This window comes from Camelus ferus, chromosome 1 (genome assembly GCF_009834535.1).
Source record: "Camelus ferus isolate YT-003-E chromosome 1, BCGSAC_Cfer_1.0, whole genome shotgun sequence".
NCBI lineage: Eukaryota > Metazoa > Chordata > Mammalia > Artiodactyla > Camelidae > Camelus > Camelus ferus.
In genome coordinates this window covers 59,865,725-59,879,187 of record NC_045696.1, presented here as the reverse complement: position 1 = coordinate 59,879,187, position 13,463 = coordinate 59,865,725, and the positions used below count along the sequence as shown (strand labels likewise).

General features: G+C 40.1%; 1 protein-coding gene across 13 annotated transcripts in view; it reads right to left on the bottom strand.

The window, feature by feature from the left end:
• Positions 1-1,602: 1,602 nt before the first annotated feature.
• The window catches only part of KALRN (kalirin RhoGEF kinase), a 616,045-nt gene continuing 604,184 nt past the window's right edge, over positions 1,603-13,463 (bottom strand). For 11 of the 13 annotated variants that reach the window (XM_032480571.1, XM_032480620.1, XM_032480579.1 and 8 more), the window contains 3 exons: positions 12,176-12,376; positions 9,044-9,182; positions 1,603-8,471 (listed from right to left, as the gene is read on the bottom strand). In XM_032480571.1, the coding sequence (XP_032336462.1) occupies positions 7,926-8,471; positions 9,044-9,182; positions 12,176-12,376 (886 nt within the window). In that variant the 3' untranslated portion in view covers positions 1,603-7,925. The remainder of the gene's footprint in view (positions 8,472-9,043; positions 9,183-12,175; positions 12,377-13,463) is intronic. The other 2 variants (XM_032480587.1, XM_032480738.1) reach the window with 1 other exon arrangement.

Genomic DNA, 13,463 nt, shown 5'->3' with positions numbered 1-13,463 from the left:
ATTAGATTGGCTCCGGGATCATAAAATCAAGACTCTCAAGGGAGTTGTTATAAATCCTGCACTTTTTATAGTTCGGTGTTCTTTTGATGCTCTTCTTGGGCGAGCATGTTATTTGCCTCTTATTAGACACGACTCCCCCTGCCCTCCCCTTTTTCCAAATAGAGTGTAAGTTCTGGAAGACGGGGCCTTTGCTCAATTCTTTTATTTGGCAAACGTCAGTGTCATAGCAGTTTGCACATGCGACTATAAAGCACTTAGCAGGTAGTTGTTTCTTACTTCTGTCTGCCCTGTGCCTCTAGAGGAGAACGTATTTATTCCCATTAGAGTAGCTCAAGTGCTTGGCTCATAATAAGTATACAGCAGATGAGGAAGAGAGGGAAGAGAGTAGAGGAAGATAAATTGATTAGTATCAAGGTTATCTAGGAGGATAATCTTCCCAGTCAATCTGAAAATCTAATCGTATTTGGTATTTACAAATAAATCCCTTAAAGTAGTGGAAGTTCCCATTATGTGTAGAAGGCAATATTTTAAGGGTAATAATTGATTCTGATTTCATTTCTATGTTTCTGTGTTCTTTATGTATGTCTGTATTTTCTCTGAAGACACTATGATGACCAGTCAGTGTGAAGGAACCCATGCTTTTGACAGTTCTCATTTCAAATAAATGCATAAAATCTTGATGAAATAGAAACCAAATATTAAAACATTTATGTTCTTATTTGCAAAATAAGCTAATCAGAATAGTTCAATCCCTAACACTTGTCAACTTTAAAAATAAAATGGCCAGTTATTTTACCAGCAAAATGAATTTTATTTGGGAATGGCAGAGGAATTGCATTTGGGACATGCAAACTAGGGTGAACATAGACAAGCCTGGAAAACAAAGGAGAGGAATGTTACTTGATAGAGAAACAGGGGAATTTGGGAGCGACTGCTTTGAAGGAAAGTCTATTGGAGTAAATGAAAAGTTCGAGGTAACAGTTTCTTATTGGCTGAGTCTTGGTCACTTTTCACTGGAAGCATTGGTGGGCAAGGAGAAAATCTTCCCTCCTCATGTTGGGGTAGTAAAATAAGCCTCTATCCTTCCCAGGAATGTAAAATAAATAGCATAGGGTGGTATGTGCTGGTGTGTACCTGAGAGCTCCTCCTTCAAGGCTTTCTCACTCCAATTTAAATGAAGTTTTCATTTAATAATTTTCACACAGTAGCTAATTGACAGTGTTCTATGAATCAGTTTCATTTGCCCTTGAGTGGCACACACACTCTTTCAGAGCCTGATCATGTTTGAATAGGCTAATCCAGATTCCTGGAGTCCACACTATGATGCATAAACATGCTGGATCCATCCCAAATGACCTGCCAATTTTCTAACAAAACTGCCAAATAAAGCAACAGAATGAAGTTAACAACTCACATTGAGACTTATTTGGCATCTTTGCATAGAGAAATGGCCTAGAATACTTCTCCAGGCTCCAAATTTTTGCTTTCTTTCCAAAGTGCTGGGCAAAATGTGTTGTAATAATAATGCAATATTTTCACCTTGTCAAAGGCTTTCATATATTTGGAGAAAGAGCAAAAAAAAAAAAAATACTCTTTTCTTTATAACAGAAGTTTTAATGAGAAAACAAAAGATCACCAGCAAGAATATCTTTAGTATAGTATATTTATAGGAATGCATAACTTGTGAGATGTACATTTTGAAGTTTCATCCATAACTTACAACATTTACTGTAGTAATAATAACAAGACAGCAGGTCATCACTTTACAACATTACACATGAGTGATTTTGACTTACAAATAAAATATTTACAACCTACCTTTACAAAACGACATTGTGTGCATACAAAATGAACAACTGCAGAAAAATTTAAAAAGAATGAGACAACCAAAAACCCAGAAGATACACTTAAGGCAGACCAGCAAGACACTGAAATAATTAAGGCTGTGGAATTCTTCTGCACCTTGAAAATATAGAGCTATTTATCAATACTGTGGAGTGATTTTAAATCAATTGTTACAAGCCTGATGGAAGTATGTACTTATATGTATATGTGTAATGGTCCCTATGGGGAAACCTGTCCACTTTTGGATAAGGCCCTTTATCTGAATGGCCAGAGAAACCCATCCCTAACTCTCAAAATACTTGGTGGGGAGGAGTCACTCAAAACCAAGAGGTGCCAATGAAGTTTTCAAACCAACCATTAATAGTTCAAACATAAAGATTCTCCTGACTCCAGATAGACAGAATAACCTTAATAACGGTCCCATTATGTTTCAAGCTTTGTTCATTTAGCTTTGCAGATGTCAATAGATAGCAAATAATTCCCAAATGAGTAGACTCTAACTCTGCCCATCAGCCCTAATGGTTTTGAATGGCCTTAAATGGTTTTCTAATAGAAAAATTGACCCTCTGGGCTGTCTTCAAATGGATAGATTTCTGCATATGAGCAATAACATATACATACATATTATACACTATATACATGTACAGACGTACATATATCCATATTTTCCAACAGTTTGCACTTTGATCACTACTGTTCTCTGACTAGGATCTCATTCTGAAGAATATGTTTAGCTTTTTCACAGTCTTCACATTTGTCCTAACTACTCGTTTTACTCACCTTCCCCATAGAGTAGGCTGAAGTTTGGCAGAAACAGAAGTAAAAGCACCAGGGTCAAAAAATCAAACACAGAGATGACAGATATGGCTTAAGTTAGTAAGAGAAGATGTATGTTCTGTTAACGTCAAATTCATAACCACAGTCTTTGAGATCCCAGTAACAGTCCCCATAAATACTCCAGGATGTGGATTCATTTCCTGATAGAAGTCAGGCACTGATGGAACTCTTATACTACGTATTCCTGGGCTAGCAAATTTGCTTGCTTAAGTTAAGCCTCAGGATTGGTGCTCTGAGAATTGTTCTTTGCACTCTTTTCTACCACCTTCCCTTTTCTCAGCTATCCTCACCATCCAAAATAACAGTTGTCTGAATAAACAATTAATCTCGATCATTTGAATCTGACCACATTTTAGAATCTCCCAGCAAACAGGCTGACAGGAAACACAATAGCCTATGAGTATTCATTTCAGGCTTTCCAGAAATGTCCCTTAAAGATGAAAATTTGTCTTAGAATAATTGCTTTTCCCTTTCCTCTATAACTTCTACATATATTGAAAACGAGGAAGAAATGCCTTCATGGAAATTCTTTCTGTGTTCTACTGTTTTGGTATAGATTTCTCACATGAATAATATTCTCTGTGAAAAATATCTAATGCTATGGAAAATTTCAGCCCCTTTGACCTCCTAGAATTAATGAGACAACTAAAAGTCTTATAGTTTTTAGAAAACAGATATTAACATGGTAGCTCCTCTTTTATTAGTGGAGTATGTGTAAACCTTATCTTTCCTAACCCTGCCCTGGGTTTAATCATTCATTTCCAAGTGATCCCTAGATTTTAAATAGTTAAGAAAAACTGTAATGTAAATAAATCCAGTAAAAGCTCACATACTATGTTTGCCTAACCCAGACTCCACAGACATGCCACCCAGGATAGAAAGAAATAAGGCCTGCATTCCCCAAAGGAAGTGGTGAGTTCCACTTTTGCCCTACTATCAAATTCCTCCTCTATCAAATTCATGGGACAAAGTTTTGGTGAATACTCGGAAATAACCACCATCCAGTTTATAACATATTTGCTCCCTCATATTCTCACAAATCTAAATTTCCATGCTCTTCCACATAGGCAAGAAAAAAGAATGACTGACTCACGGGCACTAAATCACGGAGAATATGGGGAAGCAAATATGCTGCTCCTGAAACACTTAATTATCAAAAAAAAAAAAAAAAAAAGATCTAAGGTTTTCCCTCCAAAACCCAACAGTCCAATTCATTTCTACACCTGCGCATTCCATTTGCCTCTTATAATTGATACCTGTGAGACTCTGAAGATATGAGTTGTGATATCAGAAATTATTTTATTCTCACATCTGCCCTCCCATAAGGAAAGTGGCTGTTTGGGTTCTTCTCTGTTAGTTTTTCCAGAGGCCAGCACTTGAGAAGAGAGCCATGGTTGCTTTGGAGGGCATCTCGCTCTTCGCTTCTGCCGTAAGACATACCGGAGAAAACAGTTTACTGACAAAGACCTCACCACCCCTCCTAGCCTTTTTCTGTAGACAAGCTTTTAAGTGATCAAAATTACAGCCTAAGACCAAATAACATTCAGACAAAGAGCACCTAGTACTTCCAATGAAAATCAATTTACAGAATTTAATCTCATGAGTTTGCCAATGGTATCTAAAGATGTGAATATTGAAATCCTGCAATGTTCCAAGTTACTATTGACAAAATCCTTAGCACTGGCAGTGTATAGCACTTAAAAAAAATTAAAGTATTTTCTAGACATCCCAACTAAGGTATTTTCCCAACATTCATATGAGATTAATTCCTCTCTCCTTCCCCCCAACTCCCATTTTAACAATGGGCACATTTGGGGCAGAAAAAAACAAAGACTTTCTGTAAGAAAGGACGAATCAGGAATAGCTGAGGTTGAAACTCAAGAATTCCTGGGCTCACACTATGTTCAGATGGTTTCATTTAAAAGATATTTTAAAATAAAGGAAAAATGCTGTAATATCAGTCAGTCTAAATACAATGAACTTCTTTATCTCCCATCTTCCCCTCTGAAAGGCACTACTGTTTATAAAGACTTTGTGAACCACAAAGCAGTGAAGCCAGCTTCTCCTCTGTTTTCTCTACTCCCCCAAGAGTGTTTATGGCTGTGAGAGACCTGAAGGGCACCTCCAACATTACAATTTTTTTCTTCAAAATTTTCTCACATTCAGCTGTAAGTGGATATAAATCTAATTGGAAACAATGGTAAAAGATGCCATAAATTATTATACCTTTAAAAAATTATTGTGGTCCCTGATCTTTTGCTTCTTTCTGCATCCCGCAAAACAAAACAAAACAAAAAACCCCAAATCAGATGCAACGAATATAAGCCAAGTAAGAAGCTTGCAACTTTAATTAAAATTTATTTTTCCCGTTTTAACTAGAAATTCACTCTTACTAATTCCTTGTTACATTTGGATTTCAAGAACTACGATAATTAGGTAGAAGTGGACTATTTTCTTGCCTCTCCCCTCTTCTCTACCACAAAGTCATAAATACCTCTGCCAAAATAGATACAAGAAAGTGGTTCCTAACCCTTCAGCCCTCTCCACAGTTGACCACAGAGCAACCTAAAGTATGTTTTCCTCATCTTCTGGGATTCCTTGTGATTTCCAACTTGCTATGGAGAATTCTCGAATCAGGAACACTATCCTATCCCTGCTGGGAGGGACCAGGAGCTTTGCAGACAGGGAGCCGCCCTACTAGTTTTCTTCAGTTATCATGCTATATAAAATATACACCCTTTCTCTTGGGACCTCTATTAAATTCATTCTACTCTAATGATTGTATGTTGGCGCCAGTGAACAAAATCCTACTACTTTTCATCCCTCTGTCCCTCCTCTCCTGTCTCCGCACTTCCCCAGCATGTGTACTTGGGGAGGAGGATTCCACACAGCCTCCCATCTGGACCATTCCCACTCTGATGTAAAAGCTGTTATAAAAGCTTTGGCTCTAACATTCTCCTAACTGCCCTCCCCACAGCATGATTTCGTCAGTGCTCTCCTGTGCAGTCTGTACACCACTGTCCTTCTCCAGCAGAAACTCAGCTTGTCTCCTCCAGGGTCATAAAAACTCACAGTGACTCAGCGGGGGGCCCTTTAGTCATTGTCCACAGTGTACAGAGCAGATCTTGCCAAGCCATCCTGCATAGATACTTGGAATCCTCAGTGCCTGTGATCTATCCTATGATGAGCTCCAGGGACCAGCCTTTCTTCTTTTATGTTCCATCTTATCATGAAGACATGTTTACTAAAAGACTTTTCAGTAAATAATTTTAAATTTCAAAATACCGTATCACATAGTATTTGTATATACATGAAGACTGTGAAGGTTAGTCAAGAGAAAGGTCTGAGGAAGGGAGAGTTGGTGACCCAGGACCATTCGAAAGCGAGGAAACAAATACAGTCGGAGTCAGTTTCCATGTATTTGGTTAATCCTGAAAATACATAAGTGCTATCTAGTCTTATTGCTTGTACTTTCTACTATTTTATTAATCTATAATCTTGGATGGGATGAGGTGGAGGGTAGATGAGGAAGTTGACTTTGAAACCAATGGAAAAGAATGATGAATATTTTTAGTTCTACATTTCCACTGCGGGAGTGTTTTTAAGGTTCAGGCTTCGTTTCCATCATTCTTTCTCATTTAGATAGGTTTGTAGTTCTATTTATCCTTCGTAAACTCTCTCCTTGCACTTCTGTGCTGCGTGATTTTAATTTTCTCAGTCCTAGTATAGGAGAGAGGCAATGCCATTAAACCTGATTGGGACGAACACTTGAGTTACATTTTTTAAATATCATTTGCATAACAACAATTTTTAAAACACATCCTAGGAAACAAATGGTGGATCATGTACAAACACAAAAACAAAAACTCCTTCCCAAAAAGCAAAAAGAAAGAAACCATGGAATGCCCAGGTGTAAATTTTTTTTCCACCAGTGGAAAAAATGGGCAATTCATAATCATCTTGTACGGAGAATATACACCGGAAAGCAGCGTTGGCCTCAAAGTGCAAGTAGTCCTTTTAGTCCAGGGAAACACTGGCGGCTGAACGGTGATAGGATTTGCGATTGCAATTAAAACGCAATGCTCTGATAGGGTGATGTATCAGATATTATTCCATGGCTTCAAAAAGGACTTGGGACCAGGCCTTTAGAAGACCTATATGGCTGCCTCCTTTTGGTAAGCACCCCTTTGCTTCCACAAAGGGTTAGAAATAAAGCAGGCCAGCTTTCTGAGGACTGCGCTGTGCAGCTGCAGAAGACGTCAGAAAGTGTGGTTTTTTACGTTGTTCACAGGCATTATAGGAAAGGTTTCTATTTGCACTTTTGTATGAACCTGTTTTATTCATTATCTATTTCAAACCAAGAGTAGACATAAAAATAGCCCCACAACTCTTACTGTATTTGGACTCATTTCTTAGCAGGCTTTCCTGCCAGATGAACTCTGAGCTGCCAGTGAATCTGGGGGTAGCATTTCATAAACAGAACCTATGTGAGTCAAATACCTGTGACTGAGAGAAAAATCTTCTCGTTCACAGATTGCAAAAGGGTAACATTGCTTTCTCTTAATGCACAGGTTCTAGTAAAAGAATTCTATACAAGATTTAAAAATGCTCTAAAAAACCTGTCATCTAATTGTGCTTCGTCAAAACAATATAATGCTTCGGTAAATAAGTTATTGTCTTAACTGGAGCACTCAAAGTTACTTATGATTGATTTCATATATATCTCTATATTATAAAACTCTGAAAACGGAATGGAATATATTTTACCGTATGTGTATATGTATCCTATTAAGAAACTATATCTAAGTAATCTACACCAGAATAATTGACATACATGACATCTCTGTTAAATAGAATTTTTTCTTAAAATTTCAGCAAAGGCAGAAATCTTTTATACTCATGACAGTCAGTTTAAGTTTTGTCCAGTTAACCTCTCATTTTGGAACTCACAATTAGAATTTCATAACAGCTACTGTTCCTGTTACCTTTGCCTTGCTTTTGAATACTTTCTGTGACTCAGCATCTGTATCCCATCTGAATGACCTTCTGGAAAGTCCCTAGATTTGGGGCGATCTTAGTGCCTCTCAGACCCTGAATAACCACTGACAAGGTATAAGAGGTACACCTCTCAATCCAGAGAACCATGTAGAGTGAAATAATGAACAGAATTATTTACAGACACATTCAGTCTTGCTTTGGCTCACACTGCACTTCCATGTGAAACCTCGGGGCCTGCGAGATGGCTATGTCCCTTGGTTCACCCGGTTGACAATGTAGCTCTTGACGTTGGGAACAGGCCGCACATCGTTCTGATGCTTGCGGCGCTCTATGAAGCACGCCAGGCGGGAGGTGTCCAGGGGGATCTTGGAGTAGCTGCCGTTGTGGGGCTGCAGCCACGGATGCTGCAGGCAGGTGGCTGCTGTGGGACGCCTGCGAAAGTCTTCCTGTAAGATCACATTGATGAAATCTCTGGCGGCATTGCTCACACCGCAGAAGTATTCATGGGGGAAGCTGAAGTCCACCCTGCATACATTGATACATGTCTCCTCCTTGCTCTCATCCAAGAAGGGGGAGACCCCGCTCAGCATGACATATGTCAAGACTCCGATGCTCCAGATGTCGGTGCCCAGGGACACAGGGATGCCTTGGATCACTTCCGGGGCAGCAAACTCAGGGTTCCCCAGAAGGTGGTGGATGTGGAAGTGACCTGAGATCTGGACAGCATCCTCCAAGTCAATGAGCTTCACTCGAGGCACTGGAATCCGTAGGTCAATGAGCAGGTTTTCAGGCTGTGGAGATCCAAGGAGGTGGGGAGAAGAGAAGGCAAGTTCAGCTCTCTGTTCTGACTACCAGGAGGACTCCATCCGTTCAAACATGGTTCTGCTATTCTTTGATCAAGCCTGTCGTGTATGGGACATTTCCTATGCAGAGTGCCCAGGAGGCTTCAAACTGAACTAAATTCTGAGTTTGGATGGGACTTCAGAAAAGTTGGACATTGAAAATCACGTCTTCTTAACTAGCCCTTACTTCTGCACTGAATTAAGAAAAGGTAAATTCTTTATTTTGGAAAACAGGAGTTTCTTTTTTGAGCACCATGATAAGGAAGGTGACATTTATTGGATTCCTTCTATAGAGTCAGACAAAGTGGCTAAAGCTTCCCTACCTTCTCTTACCCCAGAGGTCATGTGACTCTGGTGTGTTCTTATTCACTCACAAATAACACACAAATTGTGTGACAACCCAATATTCAGAGATTTTAATGTCAGTTAAAAAAATAAAATAAGAATTTACATCTCTCAAGGGTAATGACTGGCAGGTTGGACTTAACCATTCCCCTGCTAGGGTCGCTATTTCTTATTACCTTTATGTCCAAATGTGCAACCCTGCAGTTGTGAAGGTACTGTAGGGCTTCCATGATGTCTCGGATGTAGAAAGCTACTTTTTCTTCCATCAGCTCATCATGATTCATAAGGTAGTCTAAGAGCCGGCCGTCATCCATCCTGAAAATAGGGAGGAAAAGGCAAAGGAAATATGCTTGCAAAGAAACAGAAAAATAGTACACATACAAATCTGTAAGATGTCTAAGATTTCTCGCACTCTCTCTTATAAATGAAGATCCACATTGCAACACGTGCATATTTTAGTTACAGCCCACAGTTAGCACAATGTTCAGAACTTATATTAAGAAAATAAATGAATGTGTGCTTCAGGGAAGAAATCTGTATAAATTTAAGACACATTCTGTTTTGTGAACTTCTGAAATTGCTTACAGGGAAAAAGGTCTGACACTCCTTTAAGACAGGTTAGATTGCATAACAGAGAAAGGAGGGAGAGAGCCAGTGCACTCTTGCAATCGTCTGAGTAACTGGAATCTGGAGACTGCAAGGCATCCCGCGTATGTTTTGCAAATTGCTTTTACTTGTCAACGTTTAGTTAGGGAAAAACAGAAAGTAGGCAAAGTTTGACCTTGGCATTCCTGACCCCTTTTTGAATTGTTTCCCTCTTGGGCAACTTTCCAACCTTAAAACTGTGACTGAGAAGCTGGTACCAGGAGCCAACCAGACCTAGATTTGAATCCTGGTTCTGCCACTTACAGGCAAGGGGCTTGGAGCAAGTCACTTAAGCTCTCTGTGTTTTGGTTTCTTCATCTTTTAAGTAGGAGTAGTAACAACAACAACAACAATGTCTATTTCATTATGAGGATTGTGCAAGGATCAAGTGAGACAGTGAGGCATTTAAGCATAATTGGTAGCAACAGTATGTGCTCAACAAATGGCAACTATCTTCAGGGGCCCTGTGCCCTCTTGAGCGGGGAGTGACCAGTTGTCAGGCAGCTGTTCTCTAACATGCACTGGGCTGATAGAGGCCGATTCCCAGGAGAGGCCCAGGCAGAGGAACTTGAGCCAGAAACTACTTTTGAGCACAGCTGACAACCCCCTGCCAAGTTTCCATTCTCTTCCCTCGCTTGTTCCTTCCCACTGGTCTCACCTCCTGCTTTCCTTGACAGGAGCACAGGCTAGGACCAAGGGAAGCCTTCTTTGCCTTCCTCTGACCCTGCCAGGCTGGGGTGGGAGTGGTGAGCATGGAGGAGAGTAGGACTGGGCTTGTTAGATGCATCTCTCTGACCTTCTTGGAGTGATTTGAGAGAAGTTAAGTGTGGAACTGCTTGGAGACCAGAAAGTCTCAGCCACCAAGTTCACCCTTAGAGCTCTTGGGTAATGCAGACACCCAAGCCCCACCTGAGACTAAGGGATCAGAACCTCAGTTGCCTGATGGAGAAAAGCTCTACCAGCCATTGGATGGCCACCAAAGGGGTACCCACAGTCATGGCATAACCAAGAGTTAGCCCAGGGGCTAGCTCCAGCACTGCCTCTCCTCTAGTCACCCCTGAACCTCAAATCAGGCCAAGTTCCTCTCTATGTTCTCACCACAAACCTCTCCAAAATATGCATTTACCATGCTATGTTGAAATCACTCATTTATCTATAGACTTCCTCATTAGACATAACTCCTCAAGGTCAAGAACTAGAACTTCTCATCTTTGTTTCTGCTACCCAGGCCCAGGTCTACACAGTGAGTGCTCAGTAAGTGTTTGATAAACTAGTTCAGTGCAATATTCATCTGATTTAATCCCTGCAACATCTCTGAGAAGTGGAAATACTTCTTCAGACTTCCCAGATGAGGCCCAGGAAAATAAGTCCATTGCCCCAAATCACAGAGCGGGGATTAGAACCCAGGTTCTCCATGCCAAGAACAGCTTCTCTCCAATATTCTGTGGTGGCCTGGTAATCAACACCTTCCCTTGGGATGGTAATTGGCAAGTCTGAAGGGGCAGAGGTTCTGGGTCTGCTGTACCACTTTGGCACACAGGTGACAATACCTTTTACTGGGACTCAAGTACAACACATTGTCACTTGTACACAAGGATAGTTCCCTGTTGACAGAATGTGCCTTGTGAGTTAGAAAGCGCTCAACAAACAGGTTAGGCTCTGAAAGGCTTTCTGTAAGTGTATTTATGAAGTCCAAAATGACAATCTTACCAGCTACTACACAGCTATAGAAAGTCAAGTATCACAAAAGGATTACAAATACTAACAGTGATGGTTTTGTTTCCTCTTGTTTCTTTTCAACTAACTAAAAAATGTGGTCTAAGATGTCTTCATTTTGGCTTTTTTTCATCATAAATTTATGGTAAGTTACTGCTTCAAAGCCCCCCCCACACACACACACCTAGATTAATAAACACCCAAAAGCAAGACGAAAATGAGAGTTGAAAAGCAGTAAATAGAGGGCTTCTCTATTGAACGTAGGTTCACGTGGAGCCATATATGGCACTGATCTTTGGTGTAAATGTCTCCAGGGCCAGGGCCTCCTCAGTTCTAATCAAGTAACATTTCCATGAGGGCTCAGTACTCCTGAAAAGGCTGTTCTCTTTAGCCTCTGTAAGATTTCTCTTCCCGCTTTGATTTTATTGCTCTGTGCTGGGGCCCAGTACGTGGCCCCAAGTATACAGTTGCCTGAGTTCTTAGAAATTCTGGAATGAGAGATAAGATTCTATCCTTAAAGGAATTTCTTGGGTGGTAGATTGGGGATGTTGGGCAGTGGATGGATGCACAAGCTCTTCTCTTTCATTTCAACCACCCCTGTCAATAAGCCCATTGTCAATAAGCTTTTCCTAAATCCCTGCCCAGCCCAAGAGCCCACAAGAGAAAGAAAATGAAAAATGAAGTGAGAGAGATATGGGTTCAAGTCCCAGCTTCTCCATTTCCTAGTTCTAAGGAACTAGTTCTAATGACCTTCCTTCTCCTTAATTATCTAATGTATAAAACGGGAATAACATTTTTATACAATGGAGGGGAGAGTGCCTGTTACATGCAACACTTTGTAAACGAGAAGACACTGTATAAAATGTAACTGCCTTTTCCATTAATTGTGGGCAATAAATAACCCAAACAGCTGGGGACCACTCTGAAGAGATGACACCTGTACTTACAGTTCTAAAATCAGGATGTAGGAAGTGGGGGACTCGTAGGTGTCATGGAGAGTGATGTACTGGGGGTGCTGCAGGTGCTGAAGTAGGGCGGCCTCATGGGCAGCCTGCTCTTTTTTCTTCATTTTTTTGCTAACAAATTTCACAGCGACATCTTTGCGAGTAGCTTTGTGAATGCACTTCTTTACTATGGAGAAACGGCCTCTGGAAAACAAAAGGGAAAAAGTGTTTTGCTAAGATTCCTCAATTAGCTCGGTATCATTTTATTCAAGGATGTGTAAAGTTTTATTTGAAGCAGTCAGACAGTGACATTTCATTAGGAATCCTGTTTTCCTGTATTTTTAATTATATTATCATTTACAAAAACCTTGTTTCCGTCCTCAGCATTGTAGGGTTCTTTGAGATGCGAAAAACTAAATAACATTTTTAGTCAATGTATTTCTCTGTCATTTTGATCATTAAGCACAGGTTCAGTTTTCTTTTCTAAGAGTATATTTCTATATTTCTGTAAAATACAACAGTAACAATATTAAAGTAGGAGGAATTCTGCTCTATAATTTCAAAACATTTTTAAAGAGGTAGTATTTTTTCATTTTATTTTGTATTTATGATCCTTTTATTATGGAAAATTTCCAGTACACACAGAAGTAGAGAATAGTGTAACAGATCTATACACCCAGCAGTCAGTTTCAATAACTATCAACATTTTACCAGCCTTCATCTATCCTCTTCCTACCTCCTGCCTTTTTTTTCTGGGGTGTTTTAAGTGTATCTTATTTCTCGCATAAATACTTAGTTTGCATCTCTAGCTGACAAGGACATTTAAAAATACATAACCACTGTGTCATTTTCACTTCTAGCAAAATTAGTTATGCCTGAAGTAGAATGGTTCCTAGACTCACCTGCAGGCCTTTGGAAGGTGGTAAGAGAGTGAAATGGAAGGAAGAAGTTGAGAGATGGAAGCTCGAAGAGGTGGCACAGCAGCACCATCCAAGGCCTGTCCCAGAGGTGCCCTCACCCAGGGTCTGAAGGGCAGGCCACCCTTCTAGCAGAAATGGATGCATCAGACACCACGGCCACCACTAAGGTTGTCCAACTGACTCCTTGGCCTGGCTCTGTGTTCATCAAGCAACTTCTGATAATGATAATTTTTTTTTTTCTGCTATAGATTTTCCCCAAAGAAGAGAATGCCCTAATCAATGAAGCAAATATTTGACAAATATTAATTGAAAGCCTATTATATGCCAGACATCATTCTTGGCATAGTAAACAAGTATTTGGTCAAATGGGG